Consider the following 25534-nt stretch of genomic DNA (forward strand, 5'->3'; position numbering starts at 1 on the left):
GAAAGAATCAAGAGCCAACTAGCAGCAGCCACAGACTGGGGACTTTTTGCAGGGCTCTTCCACAATTTTAGGGAAAGCAAAGAACCTCAAATATGAGGGCAGGATATATCAACCTTAGTGAGTGATGGACGCAGAGCAGGCTTGCTCTGGTTAGAAAAATAAGGGAAAATTACATCATCTGAACTAGAAGAATGGCTATCATGACTCCTAGGACTCAGCTCGTAGTTGTACTCATGGTGATGATTTTACAGCAAAAGGACACCAAACACCAGCAGCAAAGAAAAAATGCACGCAGCCAGTCCAGGGAGACCAGGTGCAGGCTTCCCAAGGTCCTCTCCGGTGGAGCCACACAGGGTGTGTTTCATGCTCCCAACGATGAGATGTGACAACACATGAAATGTGGCAAACCAGAGAAGTTCATTAGAAACCCAGAAGGTTTTTATTGGGGTCACCCTCTGCCTGGCAGAAACCCAAATTACAAACTCCCAGAAGGAAAATATCTGTTCATCATAAACCACATCATTTGTACAAATAGCTTAGGGACAGTGATGGGAACCCTCCTGAAATCTAAGTTCCCAGACACCAGCCAAGGGCCAACTTTGTAAGCAGGGGTTTTGAAAGATAGCGCCAGGTCTGCTAATGTTAACTCTTTTCTGCGCAGCATGGTTTTGGATTCTGTTTAGGTCGGACCAGCTGGTAGAAGAACCTGTGCACTGTTCTCACTCCCCTTCAGAATGCTTGGATACCATTAGTGGTTTTCACTGGCCCTTTGTCTCTTAATTGTACCCTCAGGATTTTTAATTTATGGAGATGGCTGAGTGGCAACACAAGAGGTGACTGCCATTGAAAGAGGAATTTATTACTGATTTAATTATATTCCATCACGATAATGGTGAATCTCAAATATCTTGACGCAGATTGACAGCTCAGCATGTCCAGCTGTCCAGTAGACATCTAGGTCTAGCAGTCCAAAGGGCATTTCAAGTTTAACGTCATTTAAAACTATACTCTCTACTTTCCTCTTAAGATTGCTTTTTCACATTCCCTTTCCATCTCAGTAAATGATCTGGCCAAAATGGTTTGGAAATACCTTACATCCATCCTTGATGCTTTTAAAAAAATTTATATTCCCCATTCGGTCAGTCAGAAATAGCCTCTTGGTTGCATGTCTACTGCTACCATCCTGTCCAAGCCACTGTCAACTCTCACCCCTGTTAACACAACAGATGTTAAATCAGTTAAAAATGGAATCTGGCTATGAGGAAATTGTGCACAAAAATACCCTTTTCTCGGACTAGGATTGTTCAGATTTAGAGGGAACTTAATGCCCTAATAAATAATGGCATCAACTGGACATAAATTCTCTTTCCGGCATAATCACAACAAGGACTTCCGATCGCATCTCTTTCCTAACCCCATTGCCCTCCCTGCCTGTGTGCTTAAGGTGACTAATTGTGACTAAATCCTAGGTCTTCTCCTCGTTTTCCTGAAAGATTGCTCCTAATTCTAACATTGCTTCAGCAGGCCAGGCGTGTGTCCTCCCATGTCTCTCTCCACGCCCACAGTGCTACAGAGGTGCTGCCGGAGACTGTCTCGGCCTGGCCTGGCTGCCCCCGCCTTTAACAGACCTGAGGGAGCCTGAAATTGCAGGGAGCGGCAGGCAGCCATAACCCGACCCTTGCTCGGCCCCTCGCAGAGCCGAATACTGCGGCCTTCATGAAATATTTAGCGATCTCTTCCCAGTTTAAAGCAAACAGAGGTGATCTTTTCAGACCTTCTGGTGGGCCTGTGTGACAGCTGAGGAGTGGCTTTCCTGCCTCATTAAACATTTAGGCTCCTTCCTGGCGCGGTGCAGACGCCTCTCATCGCGACGGCAGACAGAGTGCAGCAGGGCAGACGCCTGTGACGGAGGAAAGCTTCCATCCTCTCCCATTGCTGGTCTTTGCAAAGATGACAGGAGCGGGATGGAAGCATCAGGAAGATAACGAAGTACCCTAATTCCCAGAAAATTGGCAAATGTTCCTAAGGAACCGGTGTGAGAGCTATCTGATATCTAGGATGTTTGACAATGCGTGATTACCATCTATTTCAGGCTTGAAATGCGTTCTCTCCTGCTCTGCAGTCTTGATGAAAGCATGAGAGATTTCCACGAGCTGAGCTGAAAACTTTCAAAAATTTGTGCTAATATTGAAACTAATAATGACCTAGGAGACACTAAAAGGGTAAGCTCTGCTGGTACCTTCACCTTGCTCCTTTGCATTCGGAGCTGTTTTGCCCTCCAAATTGTTATCATCATTATTTCAAGATTATTATTTTGTCATATTAGTTGTTTCAAGAGACCGTCTGTGATTGGGGTGGTCAAGTGCTGCTTTCATAGCATACATATATTCAGACGTCCCCAAGTAGGCGCTGAGTGCACCAGGAATTCAAGGAAGCTGTGTTTCCATTGAACTAATTAAATAACAAAAATAGCAACTACTGTATATTTGTGAAGTGTTTTAAAATTGTGCTCACAATTAAAAAAAAAAAATTGAGACAACTGCATTTCTTTTTCTACCCCTTAACATCCATGAAAAGTTGAGATACTAAGTTTGAATTCATCTGCAATGTAAGGTCTCAAATTATTTTGTTTTCCTTTCACTTTCTCTACCTTCCATCAACCTTTTCTTGCACTGTAACGTCTTCCTCATGATCCCATAGAACCAACTTTAAAACCATCTCTGTGCATAAATCACATGCCGCTCCATTTGTTTGCTCAAACTCTTGGGGAGGGGCTTCTTATTGCTTTCAGTGTACTTTGTCATAGAAGTCATTTCTCTGCTTTGGCCTAATTCTTCTGCTTTCTGCGGGTTCTTAAATATCAGTAATGAAATTTTCAAGCTGAGTCTGATCTTGGAGATGGTCTAATCTAACTTTCTTATTTTATAGATGTGAATCTGAGGTCTAGACTGGTGACATGCATTTCCTGAGGATTATTTCAAGTCCTTCTCAGCTTTCTAAATTTTGTGTTCCCTGAAATAAGATTTTCTTATTTGCCCTGGCCGGTGTGGCTCAGTTGGTTGGGCACTGAAAGGTTGCCAGTTCAGATCCGGTAGGGGGTGTGCAGGAGGCAGCCGATTGACGTTTTGCTCTCACATTGATGTTTCTTTATCTCCCTCTAACTTCCTCTCTCTCTAAAAATCAATAAAAAATATCTTTAAAAAATTTTTCCTGTTTGTCCCCAGACCCTTAGCCTTTACGATGCTCCACTTTCCATGGCTATTCTGCATGCCTTTCTGAGTTGTACACCTTTCTCCCCCTCCGTGGTGTCTCTCCAGCTCCATCACTGTGTGTAGGGGGAGGGGTGTTGACCCTTGACAGCCATATCTTGTCATCTTCTGCTTTAGACAAATTTATTAAAATGAAAACAAATTGTACATAATTCCCCACTTCCTCTGATGGTGGCGTCAAATAACACTTTCTGAGTCTTTGTCTTCACGTCATCGGCTGGCCACAAAGTTTTCCGTCCATCAGATCTCCGTACTTGTTCCTATGGGCCACGTAAAACACAGAGAGCTGACACCAAGAAAGTGCTTGGTTTTAAGTGTAGCCCTGCTTCCTTCGGTTAATGTCCAAACATGCCATTTAGGTTTCATCCTTTCTACTTAATTTTTGTGTCATGGATTTTTAAAAATAGTCTATATTTAAAGTGTGTGGCGAGCATTTTCACTGGCCCAGTTCCTGGGCATTGAAGACGTATACACGGGAAACGGGCCAGTGAAAATGTTTGCTTTCTGGGCTCTGCAGGTTCTCTGGGTTGTCGGATCCAAGGGGCAAGGCAGGACACCAACTTGGTCACTTGCATGGAGATGTAAAATAACTGGAATTGGCGTCCCTTTCCCTGGACAGGGCTGGCTAACCCTTACATACCTGGCCCCTCGCCACACCTTTTTCTAGACTTCGGGGGCTGGACACAGTTTCCTACGCACATTACTCTCTGCTGCCAGATTACGGTGCAATGGGGTGAGCTATGTTGGCCACATTCCAGGCCCGAGCTGTGCCCTGGTCACCCTGATAGGGCTCTGCCAGCTCCCTGCATGTGATGGGGAATGAGACTCTTAGACATTGTTTTAAGTGGATCTATTTTAATTTCCATGTTCCTATCAACATTTTCCTAATGAATACCTGGATTGCCTAGTCTAAACCTTGCTTGATTTCTCCCATTAGATTTACTAGCTTTTCCAAAGGCATCTCCTCTGACTCCTTTCCTTCATCTTCTTCCTTAAAGGATTCATCAAACACACGCCGACCTCAGGGCGCGGTATTTAGTAGTCAGTGGCCTCGGTTCTGAGCGCCCTCCCTGTGCCCTGCAGGCCGTAGCCCCGACTCACTCTCTCTGCCTTACCCCGGCTTTGTGGCGCTTTGCTTTTACAGTTAACCCTGCCCGGCTCTCCTTTGCTCCCTGTAGACCCCTCTCTGCCCCCCATCTGGATGACATTTCTGGGGATAAAGAGTGTGCGTCTCAAGTTCCACAGCACAATAGCAACCGTGGCCCCCCTTCTCTGGTTTCCGAAGCACCCGCCCGCGCTCAGCGGCTCAGGGCTGCAGGGGAACGGGAGCGGGTCCCGGGCCAGCCCTTGGGCCCGCTCCTGGCTCCCGCCCGCCGCCCGCCGCTAACGGGCCTCGTGGAGACCTGCCTGGCGTCGAGGCCTTGCTGGCACTTCAGCCTCCTCTACTTGGTTAGGAGCCAACAGACTTGACCCGTGATGGTTGGGCTCGAGGTGGTCATTGGGAGAACTCAGTCTCATGAGGTCACTTCTGCACTGGCTCTAAAATGACCGTCGGGACACTTTCTAGCACGTGACTCATGTCTTCTCTACGGGATCACGTGTGTGAGGCGTGTCCTTTACTGCCACGGCGTTTCATTTTCCATTGTTTCATGGCTTTGAGGCAGTCGTCATGTCCCCTCTCTGCTCTCTCACTAGATTGTGAATTCCAGGCTCGTAGTCCCTGCCTTACTCGTCTCTACCTTACCTACAGCTTTGCAGCCCAGATGGAACTGGACAAAACGTGTGAATAAGGAATTTCACAAAGCATTTCATAGAACTGCGCTTGAGAGTGTGGAGAATCTGTTGTGGGAGGTGATGAACCGTCGGGTAGCGAGGCCCTTCTGCAGCTGGGAGAGGCTTGCGAACCTGCAGTTCTTGCAGGACTCACGTGTCATCTTTGGAAATGGTGTTTAAAGGAAAGGAGACTGCGCTGGGCCCCGTTGTCTTAGGACGGACACATGACTAAAAGGCAGGAGTCGACGTGGTAAAGAGAAAGGCCACACGGCTCGCTTCATTCTCAGTGCTCCCTTCTCTCCATGCTTTTCCCAAGTCCCCAGTGTAATCTTTTCAGCCCTGTTCAGTCAGGAGAGAGGAAATGTGAGGCAGAGAGAGGAACTGTCACGGGAAGAGGTTTTTCTTTGAAATATATTAAAGTCCGGATGGATCTGCATTTTCTGACCCGAGATCTCTGCTCAGCCTCGAGGGAGAATTAGGAGGACCATCGCGGGAGCACAAAGGAAAGATTCGGTGTCCAGCCTTTGATGTCTAGAGTAGGACTTCTGGGTCTCCAGAAAAGTGTTTGTTTTAAAAGGCCAGCTTTGTGGAGAGAGAATTTCTTTGGTACCTGTCAAGAATCGTTCGTGGACCACAGTAAAAGGCAGGGATAGAGAAAAGCCAGCGAATATCATAGGGTAGGTGGCGTGTGCGAAAGAGGACGGCAAATGGGGGAAGGTGCCGTGAGCCACGTGCGCCTGAACCAGCGTTGGTGGGCTGATGTCCAGGCGCCACGTGAACAGGTGGAGACAAGGCACAGGGCTTAGTGCCCTGCACCCCTGCAGACCCCCAGGAGGGCGGCAATATGCCCTGGTTGGCACATCTGCCATGCTGCACCCCTGACGGAGACGGTGACAGATGGGCCTGAGGAGGTGTGTGGGGAGCCAGAGGTCCTAAAGCGCCCCCCTGGAGAAAGTCAGAGCTCCTGGGAGGGCAGAGGACTATGTGGACCCCGAGGTCAGGATGGAGGAGCGGCGGAGGACGCAAGCATGACCGGCACGCTGGAGCCAGGGTGGGTAAGAGAACGCAGCGGGCCGGTCACAGGCCTCTTGAGCAGCCACCGTCCCCAGGCTGGTCACAGGGCAGACCTTTACTTTGTGAAGAGGCCTGGACCCCAGAAGGAAGGTGGAGAGAGGCCAGCTAGAGGGGAGACTGTCCTTAGTCAGGGAGGACATTTGTTTATTGAATCCGTAAGTTACGTAAGAGCCCTTTGAGTTAAATAGTACTGTTATGTTGTCCCTAAAGAAGCTGCAGGTCCTGACGTGGAGGGTAATTTACCCAGGTTCATCCAGGGTCCAGCAGACTCAGGGCCAAATCCAGCATTCAGCTCCCGCGGCTCATCCAGGTGCTCAGCATCACTCTTTCTGCTCCTTCGAAGCTTTTTATGTTTTCTGGTTTCTACTTTTAGATATCTTGTTTAATTTTGAAACATGCCCAGAATTCTTCCAAGATACACACTCCAAACAAATAAAGTGGAGTGTCGTTTGGCACCGTGGTAATGACTCAGTCAATTAGCTTTTAATAAAAATGCTGTCGCAATCCCAGATGAAAAGCTCCGCACAGGATACAAGTGGCTGTTGGAGAAACCCCTGCCTAGTTCTCCCAGTTGATTTTATGACTCAGTCATTTGGAGCTTATTGGATTTACAGTTTGAATGCCAAACTCAATGGGAAATAGTTAAACACAACAGAATATCGAAATTTTCAAATGCATCACACTTTCTATTTTTCTTTGTTTTGCATATGGTCAGGGTCTGTGATAAAGATCCATCTCAGTGCCTATATTTTCCTCATTTAAGCCAAACAGAAAATACTACCAAAAAAACCTTCATTCCTTAATCAAGATTTTGTTATAATTTACATCCCCAAGATTTTCTTGAGAGCTGAAAAATATATGCATTTGTCACGAGAAAAAACTAACGAAGAGGTGGCGAAGGCGCTTGTGCTCGGCCTGAGAAGGGGGCATCTGCGTTCCAGGCGGTTCCGACTCCGAGCAGAGGAGCCTGGGAACCCGGTAGCTACTGCCTGTCACAGGCCAGGACGCACCCACCTGAGGGTCCCCACCTCCTCTCTCTGCCAGCATTTCCCTGGTAAGTTTGGCTGCAAAACCTGCAGAGTGGAGGGAGGTGCATGTAGAAAAACATCTGATTAAATGCCATTCTTATTTTGTTGGGGGGTAAAATGCATTCACATTATATATTTAAATCTCGTTGGTGTAATACGTATCTTGCTTATGAATCCCAGGCTAAGAGTTACTGTCGGGAATTATGCTGAGGGTTATGTAAGTCGGACGTAGGGGTTTTGGAATGTCTTGACCCCTCTAAAAGTATAGTAAACTTGACATAAATAATTGCTTGCTTGAATTTTTGAAATTGCTTCATTTTTTATTTAAACTTGAAACTGTTGGCAATGACTGAAAAGACATATTTAGTGCTGGGACTGACCGCATTTGTCTTTCAAACCTTGAGTGTCAACCTGACGAGCAGCGTTTCCTGTTTTCCACAGCCAGGCACAGGGCCCTCCCTGCCTGGGTTTGAAGGTGTGGGGCCCAGAGCTTGCTAAGTGGCTTTGCTGGACACTGCAGGGGCTGGGATCTTCAAAATAAGATAATAAGGCTGCGCATCATGATTCCAAAAGGATTCTATCCATACCATTAGGGGGTTAAATTTAATGAGTCTTAGGAAATAAAAGAATCGCCTTTCTTAAGAAAAGTGACTACATTCTTGTAATATGTGCAAATTCAACAGAAGTTAGAATATGCCAGGACTTCTCATTTAGCTGATTTTTTACTTAATGTAATTTTCAATAAATTTAGGTGCATCTAATAATTCTGACAGGATTGCAACATCATGACAGAAAGTTGAGAACTAGAGAAAAATTTTCTCATAGCTCCCCTAAGAACTAATATCACCTTGGTGAGTCTAATCAGCGACTCCTCGGCCGACCCCCGTGCCTGAGGCACCTGGGAAGCTTGTTAAGAGTGTAGATCCCAGGTTCCTCCTCGGAGTCAGAATCTCCAGGGGGAGCAGCTTGTGGATTTGTATTTTTAACAAGCTTCCCAGTTGATTCTGATTTGCAGCTGGGAGATTAACTTGTTCAGCCACGCAGGGGATCGTTTTATCGCCGGTTCATCCGGAGGGCCCACTCCAGGCTTTGCTGCATAGATCAGCTCCGCACAAGGGCAGTGGGGAGCCACTCAAGGCTCAGGTTTGGAGATGATCTCATCTTAGTTGCTTCTTAAAGCTCACTCTGGAGTCAGTGAGTAGATAGAATTTGAGAGGAGCCAGACTTGGAGTCGAAGAGACAAATTATGAAACAGGTGGGGCTGGAGAGAAGCGGGCTGGGGCATATTTAGAAGGTGGGATTGGTAGAACCTGGAGAGGACTGGATTTAAGAAGGGTAAAGCAAGACCCCGTCGAGGCTTAGGAAACAAGGAAGGACTATTTGTTGAGAGAGGACACACAAGAACCTTATTTGCATATGTCTTTTATTGTAATTTGCCTCACCTACTTTCCCAAAAGATGACATTTAAATATGTATTTTGATTTAGGCAAAATATAACTATCATTAAATTAAGGAAATCTTCAGGAAGGAAATTAACTTTACAGGAGTGGAAAATTCGGGCAGACTCCACCTGAACCAAGCGATCCGAGTTAAAGTCACCAGGAATAAGACATTCCCATGCCATGGACCCCGATATTATGCACGGAGAAGGGCGCATCACAGTGGAGGTATTCTTGCCCAAAATGCATAACCTCGTTGTAGTTATGAGAAAACACCAAACTATAACTACAGGGCATTCTACAAAATAACTGGCCAGTTCTCTTCCAAGGTGTCAAGGTCATTGAAAGGCAAGGAAAAACTGAGGCACTGTCACAGACCGGAGGAACTAAGGAGACATGACAATGACAACTAACCACAGTGTGGGACCTGGGGCAGAAAAAAGACGTTTAGTGAGAAAACGGACTAAATTTAAATAAGCTGTGCAGGCTCTCTAATGGTGCGATAGCAGCGAGTTTCCAGGTTTTGATCATTGCACTGTGACAATGGAAAAGGTTAACATCAGGGAAATCGGGGTGAAGGGCATGTGCTTTCTCTCCGCACTGTTAGCAACTTTTATGTGCATCTAAACCACAAAGTTAAAAAATTACAGGCAACATTTATTTTTGCAACAATTTTAAAAAAATATTCGTAAAAGACACTTTTTCTAAAAAGTAAACAAGATCCTGGGATAAAAAGCACCGGAGCTTGAAACAGTGTGGCCAGTATCTATGTGGATTAGTTCTGCTTCCTGTGTGTCTTTGTTTGGTCTGAGTCAGGCTTCAAAACCTCTGTATTTCCACCACCTGGATCATTGCTCTCAGCTGAAGCTCTTGACATTGTGAGCCTTGGGGGGGGGGGGACTGTGCCACGTGAGGTCATGTAACAGCACTCCCGGTGGAGATGCAGAGAGCAAGAGCGAAAGGAGGGCAAACTCCGTCTGCAGAATCTGTTTCCTGATTTCCCTTCTGGAACCATCCCTGCCCTGAACCTGCCTCCGTACTCTGAGCATTCCCTCTCTCACCAAACCCTGAAACCCACTCACCTGAAACCCATTTCGCCCACGCGGTACCCTGCACAGCCTTGCTGTTCACTAGGAAACAGCAAAATCAGCCCAGAAGGTCAGGTGTTAACAAATGATGAAGCCCCTCCCAGGCACCGTCCCCCCCAAGCACGTTCACAGGTACCGCCACCCCGGATGAGCTAGGGGGGATTCACTCTCCTAGGCAAGACCACGGCAGCGGCTGCGCTGGGGTGTTCCCGTCGTCCGGGGGTTGCCGGGTCAGTGCAGCCTGTGGGGACGGGGACTGCAGGGAACCGGGCCAGCGGCAGTGTCTGCGTTAATGTCCATCACTTCCCCCGGAATTTAGGGCTGTGACACTTTGATGCCAACCTTGTTTTCGGGTTAACCTCCGTTTGACTCCCTCTTTAAAATGGCTGGAAACGCTTGCCTTCGATACTCACCAAAGCCTTGAATACACTTTAACCAGGGAACAGGGCAATATTTTCATTTCCAGCTACATGTAAATCACTTTCTAAATCATATAACCGGTTATTAAGGTTGTTTGTGAACAGTTCTAAGTAATGGCTCTCATGAATGGGCACCAAGTCATTTTCTCCTGAACAGGAGAGGAAATGAGAGCCGCCTTGGTCCGTCACAGCATTAAGGGGGCTGCTTGCCTCTGTGTCTCCTGGCTGCAGCAGGTCGCAGTCGGAGGCCTGAGCCCCTGAGCAGGGAGACATCAGTGAGGTGGGTTCAGGGCGTTATTTGCAGGACATGGTATCAACAGTCTGATGTACAGGAGCGGACCCCGTAGTGGGACAGCTGTGCCCCCAGAGGTAAACTCTGACATAGGAACTACTGCTCAAAACAGTCCTCTACCTTTGGGCCTGAAGCTGATTAAAAAAAAAAAAAAGCTTTCATCTCAAATGCTGTCACCTACCTTTTCTACTTGACATTGCAATTCTCCAGGTGGCTATTTCTGGGTGGTGCACATCTAGAGATTCATTTGCTCTTTACTTATTTTTTATTTTTTATTTTTTTAATTTATCTTTATTGTTGAGAGTATTACAGGTGTCCCATTTCCCCCCCAAATTGACTCCCTCCACTTCGCTCCCACCCCCTCCCCAGGCCTTCACCCCTTTATTAACTGTGTCCATGGGTTATGCATATATGCATATAACTTCTTTGGTTAATCTCTTCCCACCCTCCACCCCCCTTCCCTCTGAAATATGATCATCTGTTGCATGCGTCAGTGTCTCTGGATCTATTTAGTTCGTTAGATTCTATTGTTCATTAGCTTCTTCAACTTTTCCTGTAGTGCTGGTCTGGTGGTGGTGAACTCCTTTAGCTTTTTCTTATCTGTGAGGCTCTTTATTTGACCTTCAATTCTAAATGACAGCTTTGCTGGGTAATCTTGGTTGTAGTTCTGTTTTTCATCACTTTGAATATTTCTTGCCACTCCCTTCTGGCCTGCAAGGTTTCTGTAGAGAAATCAGCTGACAGTCCTATGAGTGCTCCCTTGTAGGTAACTAACTGCTTTTCTCTTGCTGCTTTTAAGATTCTCTTTGTCTTTAACCTTTGGCATTTTAATGATGATGTGTCTTGCTGTGGGCCTCTTTGGGTTCCTCTTGTTTGGGACCCTTGGTGCTTCCTGGACCTGTAAGTCTATTTCTTTCCCCAGGTAGAAGTTTTCTGTCATTATTTTTTCAAATAGATTTTCAATTTCTTGGTCTCTTTCTTCCCTTTTTGGCACCCCAACAATACAAATGTTGGGCCTCTTGAAGTCCCAGAGGCTCCTTATACTATTTTCATATTTCTGGATTCTTTTTTCTTTTTGCTCTTCTGGTTGGGTGTTTTTTTGTTTCCTCATGTTCCAAATTGCTGATTTCATTCTCAGCGTTCTCGGCTCTACGGTTGATTCCATGTAAGTTATTATTCATTTCAGTTCCTGTAGCCTTCATTTCAAATTGGTCCTTTATTATGTTATCGATTTTCTCAGTTATTTCCCTAATAGTTTGCTTAAACATCCTTATAAACAAACTTCTAAACTCTGTATCTGTTAGCTTGCTTGGATCTATTTCATTTAGTTCTTTTCTAGAGATTTCTTCTGTTCTTTCCTTTTGACATGTTTCTTTGACTCCACATTTTGGCTGCTTCGTGGTGTTTGTTTCTATGTATTAGGTAGAGCTGCTATGTCTCCTGGAATTGGTAGAGTGGCTTTGTGTAGTAGGTGTCCTGTAGGGTCCAGTGGCTCAGCCTCCCCAGTCACCTGAGCTGGGCCTTCTAGGTGCTCCCCTGTGTGGGCTGTGTGCACTGTCCTGTTGCAGTTGAGCCTTGGTTGCTGTTGGCGTCCCTGGGAGAAACTGACCCCCAGGCCAATCGGCTGTGAGGACCAGCTGCAGCTACAGCCAGAGAGCTGCTGTGCTGGAGACACCCCTATGGAGCAGGATTTACTTCAGTGGAGCTTTGGTGTTCACCAAGTGCGCCCCTTGAGTGTCACTCGTGGATGTGGTAGGGTTGTAATCCAGCGTGGTCGAGTCTGACCACCAGGTGCACTGTCTCTGGGGCCTCCCAGGAGGTGCAAAGTCAGCCTGTGCCAGTGCCTTGCCCAGGGCCACCCAGCATGAGCTACACAGCAAACCGTAGTTGGCTGCTACTTGTGCTGGGCTTGGAGGTGCCCAGGAGAGGCCAAGCTATGAGCCAATGCAGCTGCCACCAGTGCCAGGCCTGGGGCCACTTGTCAAGCCGTGTGGGGCACGGTGCTGCTTGTTTGAGAGATTTTAGGAAAGTCCTAAGCATGAGGCTAGAGAGGCCACTTGCAGAGAAAAGCCCCTGGAAATGGCCTGGATGAGCTGCAGGTGGGGAGGGGCGGGGCCTCCGGGAATCACGGGGCGGGGCCAAAGGTGTGAGTCAGGTGCTGGCGATTCAAACATGGCGCCTGCCCGCCGGCTGTGTGCGGGGAGGACTCGCCAAAGGAGCCACGGCCTCCGCCAGCCCTTCTGCCCAGAAGGAAGCCGCCCCTCTGCCTCTCGCCCGGATCTCAGGCAGGTTAGTTCCTCCCCGAGTGTCCCGGGTCCTTTCCGGCTGCTGCCCGGCGCTGGGCTCAGAGGGAGCGTCCGAGTGAGTCCGTGCCGGGCCCTTTAGAGGAGCTGCTGGGGCTCCCGCAGCCTCCGCGACCCTCAGCCACAGTCACCGCTGGTTCTACAGCCCGGAGTTGTGGGGACGTCTCTTCCCAGCCCTGGAGCCCTGGGCTGGGGCCTGCTGTGGGGCTGGGACCCATCGCTTCTCCAGGAAACCTCCACCGCCGAGATTCCCTCCGGGGTTTCAATCTCGGCACCGGGTGTGGGTTCGCGGCCGCGTCTCCACGAGTCAGCCCCGCCCTGCCCGCGTCTCCCCCCTCCTCCCGGTCTCGATGATCCTTCAGCTCCCTGGCTGTGGGGCTTCTGTGCAGCCAGATCTCAGGAGGCTCTGAGTGATGGTGGTTCTGTATTTTAGTTGTGATTTTGATGTGGTTGCGGGAGGCGGCGGGTGCAGCTGTTACCTACGCCCCGTCTTGTTTCTCTCTGCTCTTAATTTTTTATTTCAATACCAGAGTTTATTTTGACTTTGAGGTAAAATTTACATACCATAAAACTCACCCATATAAGTATGCAATTCCTTTCTTGTAAATGACTAATTGCAACGTTTTACAGTATTCCTGGTGTGTCCACATTATTATAAACGTGACCATCTTACTGAGGCGTCAAAAGCTCTGTAGCCTGTTCAGAAAGGCCCATGACGAGGCAGCTAGTCCACCTGTGTAACATGCAGCCTTTTCTCAAAACACCATGGACCAGCATGAGACAGAGCAGAGTGGGGAAAGCACAGGACACAGGAAGGTGGCATCGAACAGGAAGTACACCCCGAGGCTGGGGGGAGCCCATCTTCAAGTCTTAATTCCAGTGTTTAAGGCTTTCAAAGGCTGCCTTCAGTTTTGGGGTTCAGTTGTCCATGTAAAACCCAGACATGAAAAGTAGTGTGGGAAAGAGAACTCACAGCTGGCAGCCAGGTATCCACTAGGCACTTGTATTTGTTCATTCCTCATAATCACGTTACCGAATGAGAGCTGAGGTCTGAGCCTGGGCCTGCCCGACTGCTGCAGCTGAGGCGCTATGCGCTGTACTTCTACTTTCTGCGGTCAAACAGGGACCTCGGTGGGAAGCACGGCTGGATTCTGTGCAGGCTTGAAAATGCTCTGGACTCTTGGGGTGGTGGACACACAATACGATACACAGATGATGTACTATAGAATTGTACCCCTGAAACCTATATAGCTTTATTCACCAATGTCACCCCAATAAATTCAATAAAAAGGTGTGTGGGGGGGAAAGTAAATGCTCTGCACCGAGTGGGTACAACTCAGTTGTCTGCACCTCAAATGACCCAGCTGGTCTAAAAAACAGGCAGCCTTTGGTTAATCTATGCAAATGCGATTTATTTTCTCTGCCGCGCTGGTCAGCAGTCACGTGGCATTTAGCTGGTACGGGCATCTCTCCGGGTACGTGGTGGTGCGGCCTCTGCCCACACTGCTGGCTGGCAGCCGTTTCTCCAGGCGGTTACAGTGAGCCGTATGCTCAGCGGCGTTATCTGCAGTGCTTGTTTACACGAATGCTGACAGAAGACAGGCTTCTAGAAGAGAGACACCAAGCCCGGTGGCTGCCTTTCAGCTGCGCTTAGTAGGCAGTGATGTGCTGTCAGAAAAGTGTCTGATTCTAGACCACATTTGAGAGGCAGAGAGAACTCTAACGAAAAGCACAAATACGTATGATTTGGAAAATAGGACTGACTTGTAAAAGTACAAGTTACTGGAATGAGGAAGTAATCTTTTTAAGTTTTTTTAAAAATTGACTTGAGAAATATCAGTTTGTTGTTCCACTCATTTATGCATTCATTGATTCCTGTATGTGCCCTGACCAGGGATTGAACCTGCAACTTTGGCATAGCGGACGGTGCTCTAACCACCGAATACCCGGCCAGGGTCTTGTTAAGAATTTTTTTTTAAAGGTTGATACCTCACACAAAATAGACAGTAATTATTTTCATCATGTCTGATGAAGCAGAACAAAGAAGAAACTTTTCTCTCAAAAATTAGATCAGCATTTCCCAAACTGATCCCCAAAGGAACATTGTTTCATGAGATGGTGAAACAAATGTCTTAAATTTTTTTTTATAGACAATAGTTTGAAGAATGGTAGATCCCCCTTTTAAGGATTCAGGGTGGTGGTGGGGGATCCAAACCCTTTTTTTTTTAAAATATATCTTTATTGATTTCAGAGAGAGGAAGGGAGAGGGAGAGAGACAGAAACGTCAATGATGAGAGTCACTGATTGGTTGCCTTCTGCACGCCCCCAGCTGGGGATCGAGCCAGCAACCTGGGCATGTGCCCTGACTAGGAATCGAACCACTATCTCCTGGATCCTAGGTTGATGCTCAAATGCTAAGCCACGCCCAACTGGGCTCCAAACCCATTTCTTACAAAAATGTTACTATTTCTATTTCCAGAAAGTGGTCTATGGGGGGAAAAATAGCTTGGGAAATGCTGACATTTCTGATTGTAAGATAAGTTTGGATAAATGTATCTGTATGGATAGTTCACTCATGTGGCCTCTTAGTTTTATATCCTAGTTCTCTGATTTCCAGTTATACTTTGTAAACAAACTGGTAGACAAACAGGTGCATAATCTTTAGTTTCTGGTCCACTGACTTTTCAAAGGAGGCATCCAAACCAGACGAGCCCCAGCTTCTGAGCAGACTGAGTAGTTAATTTGTAAGACAGTGAGCCACCTCTGATTGCTTCATCACCGATAAACAAGGGGGCCGGAATGGATGCACTCAACTTATTACCAGTGCTAACATTCTATGACTTCATTGTTTGGAAATTAATTTGCATGGAAAGGCAAGCTGCTTATTCCCACAGAAAAGTGACAGGATCCAGAATGACTGCACTTCCAGAGTTGCCCCTCAACACAAAGGAACCAGCAACCAAGTCTCCCATTCTTAAATAACGTTTATTGTTGTTGCAAAGAAGTCTTCCATGAGAACAGTTCTCACATTTACTTAGAGATATATTGGTTATGGAAGCAAATTTCACCGAGTATTCTATATGAAGTATGTCTGACTATGACTCTTATTTATTTCAGCAATCTAATAGTCACAATGTGTTGGCTGCCATTTTGTTATTTATCCAAACATGCCCCCCCCCCTTTTTTTTTTTTTTTTAAATATGTGCCTGCACAGGGTGGAGGGGGGAAAAACCCAAAAAACAGAAAACCCCCGCCAAGGGCTTGCTAAAAAGCAGCAGCCTAAAAAAGATAAAATTATTCCCGCAGCAGTTCTGTTAACTGCAGTCTGTGAGCGCAGGAAGTGTTCACGTGGGGAGGTATTATGCCCAGTGGTTTCTTGGTGTAACGGTGTGAAAGCCCTTGAGGTTTTCTGCGGCTGTCAGGAGGGGGTGGGAAATTCCATTTACGGAATCCAGTCGATGTTCAGGCACCGCGCTATGAATGCAAACATATCTGAGACTTCTTCTATCACTTTGGCTGTGGGCTTCCCAGCGCCGTGGCCCGCCTTAGTGTCCACGTGGATGAGCAGGGGGTTGCTCTGCTTCCGGCTGCGGCCCACGATGTACTGAAGGGTGGCGATGAACTTCAGGGAGTGAAGTGGGACCACTCGGTCATCGTGGTCGGCGGTGAGGAGAAGCATGGACGGGTATTGGGTGTCGTCTGCCTCTGGTAACTTCACGTTATGTAATGGAGAATATCTGGAAGGCAAAGGCACGAGCATGATGCTAAACATCAAAGGCAGAGTTGTCTGTTCACTAGGATGACCGAGGAGGGCGGGGCACAGTGGCGCACGTGGTTTACCGGCCGGCCCGCGGGTAACCGCTGTGTGGTGACCACAGCTGCGCTTGCCCCGTCGTTTAGCCTTCACTGGCTGGGGCCGCTGGAGACTGGGATGAGCTCTGTCACTTGGCTCCTACTTTGGAGGACTGTACAAGAAACGAAACTCACAGGGCTATTGAAATAACCCCACTTATATGCACACTTACTATTGTGGGTATTTTCAGGTTATTTCTTCACTGTTACTAAGTGGACTAATTGTCTTTATTTTTTATTTAATCCTTATCTGAGGATATGTTTTTATTGATTTTTAGAGGGAGGGAGGGGGAGAGAGAGAGATCAATCGGTTGCTTCCCATACGTGCTCCGACTGGGAATCGAACCTGCAACCTTTTGTTATGCGGGAACACGCTCCAGCCAACCGAGCCACCCGGCCAGGGCCTGTCTTTTTAAATCACAGACTATGGGTGTAATAGGCGCAAGCCTTTCTTTTGTTGAAGAACTTAAAATCAGTTTTCTGCTCATTTAACATCTATAAACCCTTTATTCTGGGCTCAGCTCGGCAGTCTTAGGGAGATCACGAGTCCTCTCTGGGCCTACTTTCCTGTCCCTGGCCCTGGGACGGGCGGCTGACCTCCTGCTGACTCCAGCAGGAAGAACTGCCTTTGGCCAGTAGTGAGCAAGTTCGTGGGAGAGCAGAGGAGGCACCTTCTGAAGTACAAGGTAAGTAGCCAGTTACGTTAGCAAAAGGTTTTAGAATAAAAGCGCAGTTGAATTACACAGTGACTGATACTAGTTAAGTGAGGGAAATCTCTGGATACTTTTTCTTTACATTTTATTCAGTATGTTGCCATGTTTTTCAGAGGGTTCAACATTAATGAATGTAATCAACCGTTTTAGTCAGGTTTTATTTTGGGAGGTAGTTAAAAATGGTAAAATTTCTACTCAGTTAACCAAGCCAATCTAAACGTTTTGGGGTTTAGTCTCCCAATAGATAAGGTGGGTGGCAATGGACCAGTTTTCTGATCTCATTTCAGAGTGTTTTTGGATTTGCCCCAGCCCTACAGATAATAGTTCTATGAGGAAACAAGTTTGGAAAACTCTGCCTATTAATACTGTCTTCCCCCTCTCCCCAACAAGATTCATATGCCACATTTATATATTAAAGATTCTAAGAAGTTCTGTAGAAAAAAGTCTGTTAGGCTTTATTTATCCAGCTCTTTTTTGGGGGGCGCCAGTTAATATCCCTGATGGTGCTTCATGGGACACACTCCAGGGGTGCAGGGCTTGAGCAGCTCCTTAATAGGCCCCTCTGGTTCCAGTGTGTGGGGCTGAGCTCTCTGCTCATCTGGGAGCAGCCGGTAAGAGGAAAACGCGGGCCTGTGAGTGCTAGGTTGGAAAATTAAAGTCTGAAGTGAGAATATATAGGGGTAGGCAAAAGTAGGTTTACAGTTGTAATACAAAAAATAAGTAATAAAACAAGAGTAAACTGTTTTGTGTACACACAACTGTTAACTTACTTTTGCCCCACCCCACTCTGTATATCATAGACTTCTTGAGAGAAATTTTAGAAGGTTGTGTTTTTTTTTTTGCTTTCAAGATAATTTTAGAAGTATCAGGTTCCATCAAATATTTTGGTTATCTTTGATAATCCAATTAACTCAGTATTTTCAGTTGAGTTTAAACGGGACTGATCTCCCCCAAAATGCATATTTTCTCTAAGTTAATCTGAATGAAGGTTTCTCATCAAATATTCAGCTTTTACTAGCATGTGTCAATGAGGTTATCTGTGCATTTAAAAATAACAGCTTTACAAAGTAAAGAACTGAACTGAGTAGTTTAAAAGTATCCAATTTAAAAAATTCAGTAATTTTAGCTAAATTTCTAACTGGAAAGAGCTAGCCATAAAAAGCATATATAATGAAAGAAAAAAACTTGATCAATTTTTAACTTACTGAGAAGACTGTCCAAGGGCAATTCCTAAATACTGCTGAAAATCCCCAGACCCTTACATGTGGGAAGTAAAGAGTGAAGAGCCAAAAAAGAATGTAGCTCGAAGTCCTAAGAATCTAAACATCTGCCATTTCTCACGATCGCCAAAGTGGGCGAGGGACATGAGAGGGAAGCTGTATAGTACTTCCACACGGCAACCTGCAGTTTCAAATGTGTAAAGATACACTGAGAGCACAGGGCAAGTTTACCTGTACTTGCATATATTCTTTATTTCTTAAGAAAGGAAATCCCATCTATACTGATGTAAGGTCTGAGGACACCTTTTTCATAAGTGGTTTTTGACTGCTGCGCCGCACATTTAGTAGCTCTTTAAAACAACCCTGATTTCTTATCCCACAGTTCTGAAAAGTCAGAAGTCTGGGCTGGCTCAACTGGGTTCTCTCTGCTCTAGATCTCTCCAGACCAAAATCAAGGTGTCAGCTAGATGGGCTCTTATCAGAGAATTCTGGAAAAAATTCTATTTCCAGACTCAAGTAGGCTATTGACAGGATCCAGTTCCATGAAGCTTTGGACCGAGGTCCCATTTCTTTGACAGCTATTGTTCTCAGGTTCTAGAGCTCCCTCCTTTCATCTTCAAAGCCAGCAATGATGGGTCAAGTCCGTCTCTCACTTCTAGTCTGTGATTTCCCTTTCTGCGACATCCCCGACTCCAGTCAGAAAAAGTGCTTTGCCTTTTAAGGGCTATGTCATTACAGTTTGGGCCCATTGGGATAATCCAGGATAATCTCCTTATTTTAAGGTCAGATGATTAGTAACCTTAATTTAATCTGCAAAGTCCTTCACAGCAGTACCCAGATTAGTGCGTAAGAGAAGGAGACAGCAATCTTGGGGGCCGGGGGAGATGCACACATTTAGAATTCTGCCTTTCACATCTCTGTAGTTAGTTTTTGTTAAAGATCAAAACAAGGGAGAAACAGGTATTCCCATCACTTCCCTTACTTTTGTAGTAAGTTATATGCAAATGTGAGACATGGAGAGCAAGGAGTCAAACACTGTAATTCTGAACAATCAGCCAAAAGGATATCAAACATATACATCAATATGAGTTAAAACCTTACTTGATAAGCCATTCAAAGTGGTGTTTGCTGTCTGAGCACCCGTAATCGGTGGTCCAGGCGTGACCGATGGTGTATTTATGGAACTTGAGCATGTCCATTACTCCAACTTGGGCAATAACACAACCAAAGAGGTCAGGACGCTGATTTGCACAAGCAGCTAAAAACCAAGATGGAAAGAAAAGGGAGGCAGTTTATCATTAAACACCTACATGAACCAAAACAAACACTCAGATGCTTTCAGAACCTTGGTTGACTTTTTTCTTAGATCATCATAAATCACCTGATTAACATCCCACAGCTTTCCCCTGTCCTTTCAATATATCCAAGGGTGGGATATTCTTATCAGTAATGAGTTTTACTCCCTAAAGTGAATCTCCATGGGGAGGGTTGGGCTTTCAGAAGAGCCTGTGTCCCCTCCTCAACTTTCACAGGCGATGAGGGAGGTTAAGAAACCTGTTTGGGATCTCAAAACAAGTCTGTAATGATGCAATATAATATATATGTTGGTCCTTGTCCCTGGCACAGAACTCCAGAGCGTCTTTTGTAATTCATAACTAGCCCTTCAACCACACCAGAGTTTATGCTAATGAGGTGACTCTTGGGTGGGACCCTAGATAGCTTCAGGATGGGGACCAGTTGCCAGAGGAACCAACCATATGATTAGAGGGTTGGAACTGTCAGCTCCCTGCCAACTTCTGGGGAGGGAGAGGGGCTAGAGCTTGAATCAATCACTAATACCTAATGATTAATCACTCGTGCCTACATAACAGAGCCTCCATAACACCTCCAGGCTAGTGAACATATTCAGGTGCCGGGAAGGTGGGTGTCCACTCCTTTCCTCACACCTTACCCTATCTGTGTGTCTTTTCCATCTGATCCTGGGTTCTATCTTTTTAACAAACTGGTACATGTAAAAAAAAGAGTATTCCTGTGTTCTGGCAAATTTTGAACCTGAGGAGAGGGTCCTGGAAACCCCAGGACTTGTGACTGGCATCTGAAGTGGGAGCAGCCTTGTGGGTCTGAGCCCTTACTCTGTGGGGTCAGAACTGAAGTGAACTGGAGGACACCCAGTTGGTGAATTGGTAGATGTGGGAAAGTGTTGAGTAGAAAGAGTTCATACAGCCCAAGGCGGAAAAGGGCCTAAAACCCGGCTCAGGGCTCTAACCTTCTTGTCCTGTTCTAAAAATACTCCTTTGTATACAATTTTTTGATAATTCAACAAATATTTATTGAACACCTGTCATGTGCCTGGCACTAGGTCTGGGGATAGGTCAGTGAATATTTTGGTGGGAAATATAAAGAACCGAGCAAGCAATGATAATGGAGTACAGGGGTTCCTAACCAGGTGTGAGGTGATTACGGAGGAAGTCACATCAAAGCTGGCATAGACAGGACTTAGTCAAGGGATCTCGACTTTTCCTGGCTCTGGGGAAAAAACAGCTCCAATTCTGACTCCAGGGCCTATTCATAATACTGAATCCTGAGTCCTACCCTGGGAGATCCCAATTCTCTCAGCCTGAGGCGGGAGGGACAGGAACCTGCCCTTTTAAATAGGCACTCAGCCTCCCGCTGGGGGAACTCCATCTCTGCAGGTTTCTCAAGGGACCAGGTTTGTCAACTGACACAAGCAACTCCTGAATATAAAACTCTGAACATATAAAGGAGTTGCTGCATGAACCAGTAAATTACAAAACAACTCTCGCACTATTGGAATTAGGTGGTATTTTCAATATCTTCTAGTAAATTTTAAATTTGTCCTTAGATCTTTCTTACACTTCACATGTAATCAATGTGCCAATTCCGTTGGCTCCAATTCAAAATATACCCAGAATCTGACCCCTTCTCATGACTTCCATCACTACACCCCAGGTCCAAGCCACCACTGTCTCACACGGGACAGAAGTCTCCTACCTGGCCTGCTTTTTTGCCCTTGGCTCTCCTTCCATCTAAACTAATACCATAATAGGATCAATGCATGACCCTTTGAAAAAATAAGTCAAATTATGGTGGCTCTTTCAAAACTTCCCCAGAGGCTTCTCATTTCACACTAAACCAGGTCCTCTAGCCTGGCTCTGAGGTCCTGCCTGGTTTATCCCCTGCCATCTCTTACCTCTGCCTCGTTCACTGGGCCCAGCGACAGGCGTGGGCCTCCTCATGGTTGCCAGACCCCTCCGAGCCCATGCTGGCCTCAGGAGTACTGTCTGCCTCTTCAGACTAGAATGAAAATGTCTGTGTTGTTCCTAAGAAGTTTATGAATACACTTTCTAAGTTAAAAACAAGTTATTTTGGACGTACATATTTTACCTTCAAAGGCAAATGTTTTTTTCAAGACTGTATTCTACTGGGGTAAAGAGCAAGGAGAGAAATTCAGGTTCTGACATGACTCAGGATATTTACAAGACAAGGAGTGCGTGCATGTGTCACCACCTGCCCGCTTCCTCCCAAACTGTGGACTGAGAACTCCGAAAATCGTCGCGTGTTTAAGCTGCGCTTATATATGTGATTCTACATTTGTGCAACGGGCCCTCATGTCCTAATGACGATGGATGTAAGACCCAGCAAGCAAAGTTCAGGTCCACCATAAATGTTCACGACAATATTCAGTGCTGCTGAGAGAGAAAATGCAAACTAAAATTTCATTAACTACCAAAAATTAGGTACTTAGAGGCCGTGCCTCAGAAAGATTAAAAGGGCAGAATCTAAAACCACAGTGATAGGCCCCAGCCCCATTACTTCCAACTGTGTCACATGGGGCAGGCTACTAGACCTCTTGATGCCCCCGAGTGTCCTCTGTAAGATGGGATATTAGTGTCTCCCAGGCAGCATGCACATCAAGGGCCCAGACTGGGCCGGGCACACACGGTCCTCAATACTCTGGGAATTATTTCTGTAAACTCTTTCATTACTATTATGCTGTGGATCCATTTTTGTATGTCCCCCATTTTCCTCATGACTTTTCTCTGTACCCATAGCATTTAGCACCACCAGGTATAGTTATGCAACAAATGCTTGGTGATAATCACATCTTACAAGTTCTGAGTAACAAAATCAGAGGGGTTATCAGCCAGTACTGTGCTGCCTGAACCCTAGAAATCTGTGGCTCCAGTCTGTGGGGGGAGGGGTCCCACCCGGTTGGAGAGAGAATTGAGGTGCAGCCCAGAAAAGCTCAGCAGGGAAGCCAGACAGCTTTTTAAAGCTGTCATGAGTCAAGTCTGTGGAATGTGGGTTCAGCTGGGTCTTTAGGCCCAAATACAAATAGATTTTGTTTTCTTTGTACCAGTGCTTCCATCCATGAGCCAAAGTAAATCAAGAGCTGTCTACAGACAGTGCATCTGAAAACCTCGAGAGTGTTAAGTAGTAAGTACAATGAATAAAATTCGGTTCTTACCCACTAAGAGGCCTCCATTTGAACCTCCATTAATAGTCAGCCTCTTGGGAGACGTGTAACCCTCCTTGATGAGATATTCGGCAGCACACTGAAAGTCATCAAAGCAGTTTTGCTTGTTGGCCAAGATACCACCTACAATGTGCCAAAGTGAAAAAAACTTAATTAAACAGCACAAAATATTAGAGAAAACAGTTTAACCTAAAGGGAATTCAAATGATGACAGGGCATAGTTTCAACTATTGCTCAACTTAATTTAAACACAATGGGCTAACACCACTTTTAGAAAAATGCCTCAGACAAATTCAACTTCCATCTGGTGGATCTATATTTTTTTCTATGAACTCCTAGAACTTAAAAGGCAAGTTCCCCACAGGGAAGAAAAAGATGTTCTGTTATATCAGTGAACCGTGAAAATGAAAGAACCTGGACTTCGGAGAAGCTGAACTTAAAACTGAACAAGACCTGGAGCAGAGTTCCACCCTCTCTGAGTTCCGCTAGCTCCCCTCCCTGGGAAGACGCAAGTGCTTCGCAGAGGCTCACTTCTCATCCCTCTCCGCAGGAGTTTAAAATGGGTAAGTGAGGAGTAAGTTCTCCAATTTTGTTTTAAATCAGAATTTGGTGGGGAGGTTTCTCAGGTCTTGAATGAAGAGGGTCTGAAACATCTTCCCAGGGAAGCTGGGTTTTCTCATCTAAAAGGCATTCCAATGTATAAAACCACATAATGCAATTCCTTAAAGAGAAGAACATCTGCAAGGTCTTGAAATATCCAAAAGCAAAAGCCAGAAGGCCAAGGCATGCCCTCAAAGGGACAGAGTCTAAAATAACTGCCTCTGAAGTAAGAAAGGCAGACAGATCTAATTAGATATTTGAGATTAACCACGTCTGCAGGAATTCAATTAAAGATGAAGCAGTGTTACTAAAGAAACTTTTTCATATCAAAATAAATGTTATTAAAATTTTAATACGAAATTATCAGTGAATTAGAACAGCTAGGATGACTCAGTTTCCAGGAATAATATCATTTGGGGTATATTACTATATTTTTTAAAGAGCATTAAATGAACAGAATGGAATTTAGCTTCATCAATGTTCAGTATACTCGGGTCTAATTGGAAAAGGTCTGTTTCTGTTTGTTTCACTGCGTAAATTTGGAGAAAGTTTATGAATCTGTCAAATAAACGTGGTCTACTTTTAGCCTCACTCAAGCTCCCCAAGGCTTTTGGATAATAAATGTTGTAATTAATAGATGAGAAAGGAAGTGCTGACCAGGACCCAAGGGCGCTCTGCCCTCTTAGAGCATGGTGGGCACCTGATGGCTAGAGGGGTCTTGTAGAGGAGAGTCCAGGTTCTCCGAGGAGACAACAGGAGTCTGTGCAGGTGGGTGGGTGTGTGGCTACACCACAAACATTTAAACTAGGAAATCAGGCGAGGTAAGGGGTCCAGATTTAGCACATGAAGTTGGGATATAAATCAAACCTATGGTATACAGAAATTCTATTCTTATTCATTCTCGATTTATCAGTCATTTGTTAATATCACAATTTCACAGTATGATTTTCGTGTAACTAAATTCTAATATAAGGTCAAAGTTAAAATTATGTAATGAATTCTGTGCTGTTTCAAATACAATGACAACTGGTAAAGTCTTTGGGGATGATATGGCAGAAGTGGACCTGAGATGGCAGGCAGGCCTGGAGTCCATGTGTCAATCAGAAACTCTTGCTAAGGGACTCAAATAGTTTGCCTGCTGACAGCCCTTGGGATGCATGCTGGATGCCCAGGGGTCAGGTCTGGGCCTTTCCTACACCATGATACCTAACAGGTACTTATGAAAATCTCTTTATAGGTCTACCATCATATCTGATTTGATTTTATGCAGAAAACCAGAGCCACTGGCCTCGGGTTTGGGAAGGCAGAGAAGACCAAGTGGTTGAAGGGTGGTCTCTGATGTTCCTGCTGTGGGAGGAGAGCCCTCCGGCTGGTGCTGCTGACCAACCCCAAGCATGAGTGGCTGCCTCTGTCCCGGCAGGCCTTCTTATAAACGATGGCTGCTGCTGAGGGAGCGGAGGAGCATGGAGCTGGTGAGAGTGAAGGTGCCATCTCCTCCTCCATGGGGCACAGGAGTAAGCAGGTGAGAAACATCATCATCAGGCCACTGGTTAGTCTATGAATTCCAGATACACAAAAGCCTGGAGAGGGGGTGTGCTCCATGTATGAAGAGAAGGAAGAGGTAGGGCTTTAAAAATAAAAATTGCTTTTGTATTCCTTACAAAAGTTGTGACAATCTGGGAATGAAGCTAAGTACAGAAGCTTCATTCCCATGCTTCAGGAGGCCAGAGAATGGAGATGGAATCACTGAAACCAGAGAAGAACACTGACTTAGCTCCTGTGTCTACAGTCTGCACGTGATAGCCACAGCAGCAACGCTGGGACACGATTTCTTAGCAATGTTGGGGAAATTGGGAAATGGGCAAACGGATGCCCACACTGGGAACAAGAAAAGCTCTAGTTCAGGTTGCTCTTTTAAGAGAAAATGACTCGCTTTGAGGTCTGCTTAGAGATAGCCAAATAATGC

At 45.9% G+C, this 25534-nt stretch overlaps 1 protein-coding gene across 1 annotated transcript in view; it reads right to left on the bottom strand.

Moving 5' to 3' along the window:
• Positions 1-15651: 15651 nt before the first annotated feature.
• Positions 15652-25534, bottom strand: part of PREP (prolyl endopeptidase) — a 103536-nt gene continuing 93653 nt past the window's right edge. Inside the window, exons 13-15 of the mRNA XM_087817538.1 lie at positions 22960-23091; positions 19572-19728; positions 15652-16422 (exon numbers count right to left, since the gene is read on the bottom strand). Of these exons, the coding sequence (XP_087673664.1) occupies positions 16128-16422; positions 19572-19728; positions 22960-23091 (584 nt within the window). The 3' untranslated portion in view covers positions 15652-16127. The remainder of the gene's footprint in view (positions 16423-19571; positions 19729-22959; positions 23092-25534) is intronic.

Source organism: Miniopterus natalensis, chromosome 5 (genome assembly GCF_054644295.1).
Source record: "Miniopterus natalensis isolate mMinNat1 chromosome 5, mMinNat1.hap1, whole genome shotgun sequence".
NCBI lineage: Eukaryota > Metazoa > Chordata > Mammalia > Chiroptera > Miniopteridae > Miniopterus > Miniopterus natalensis.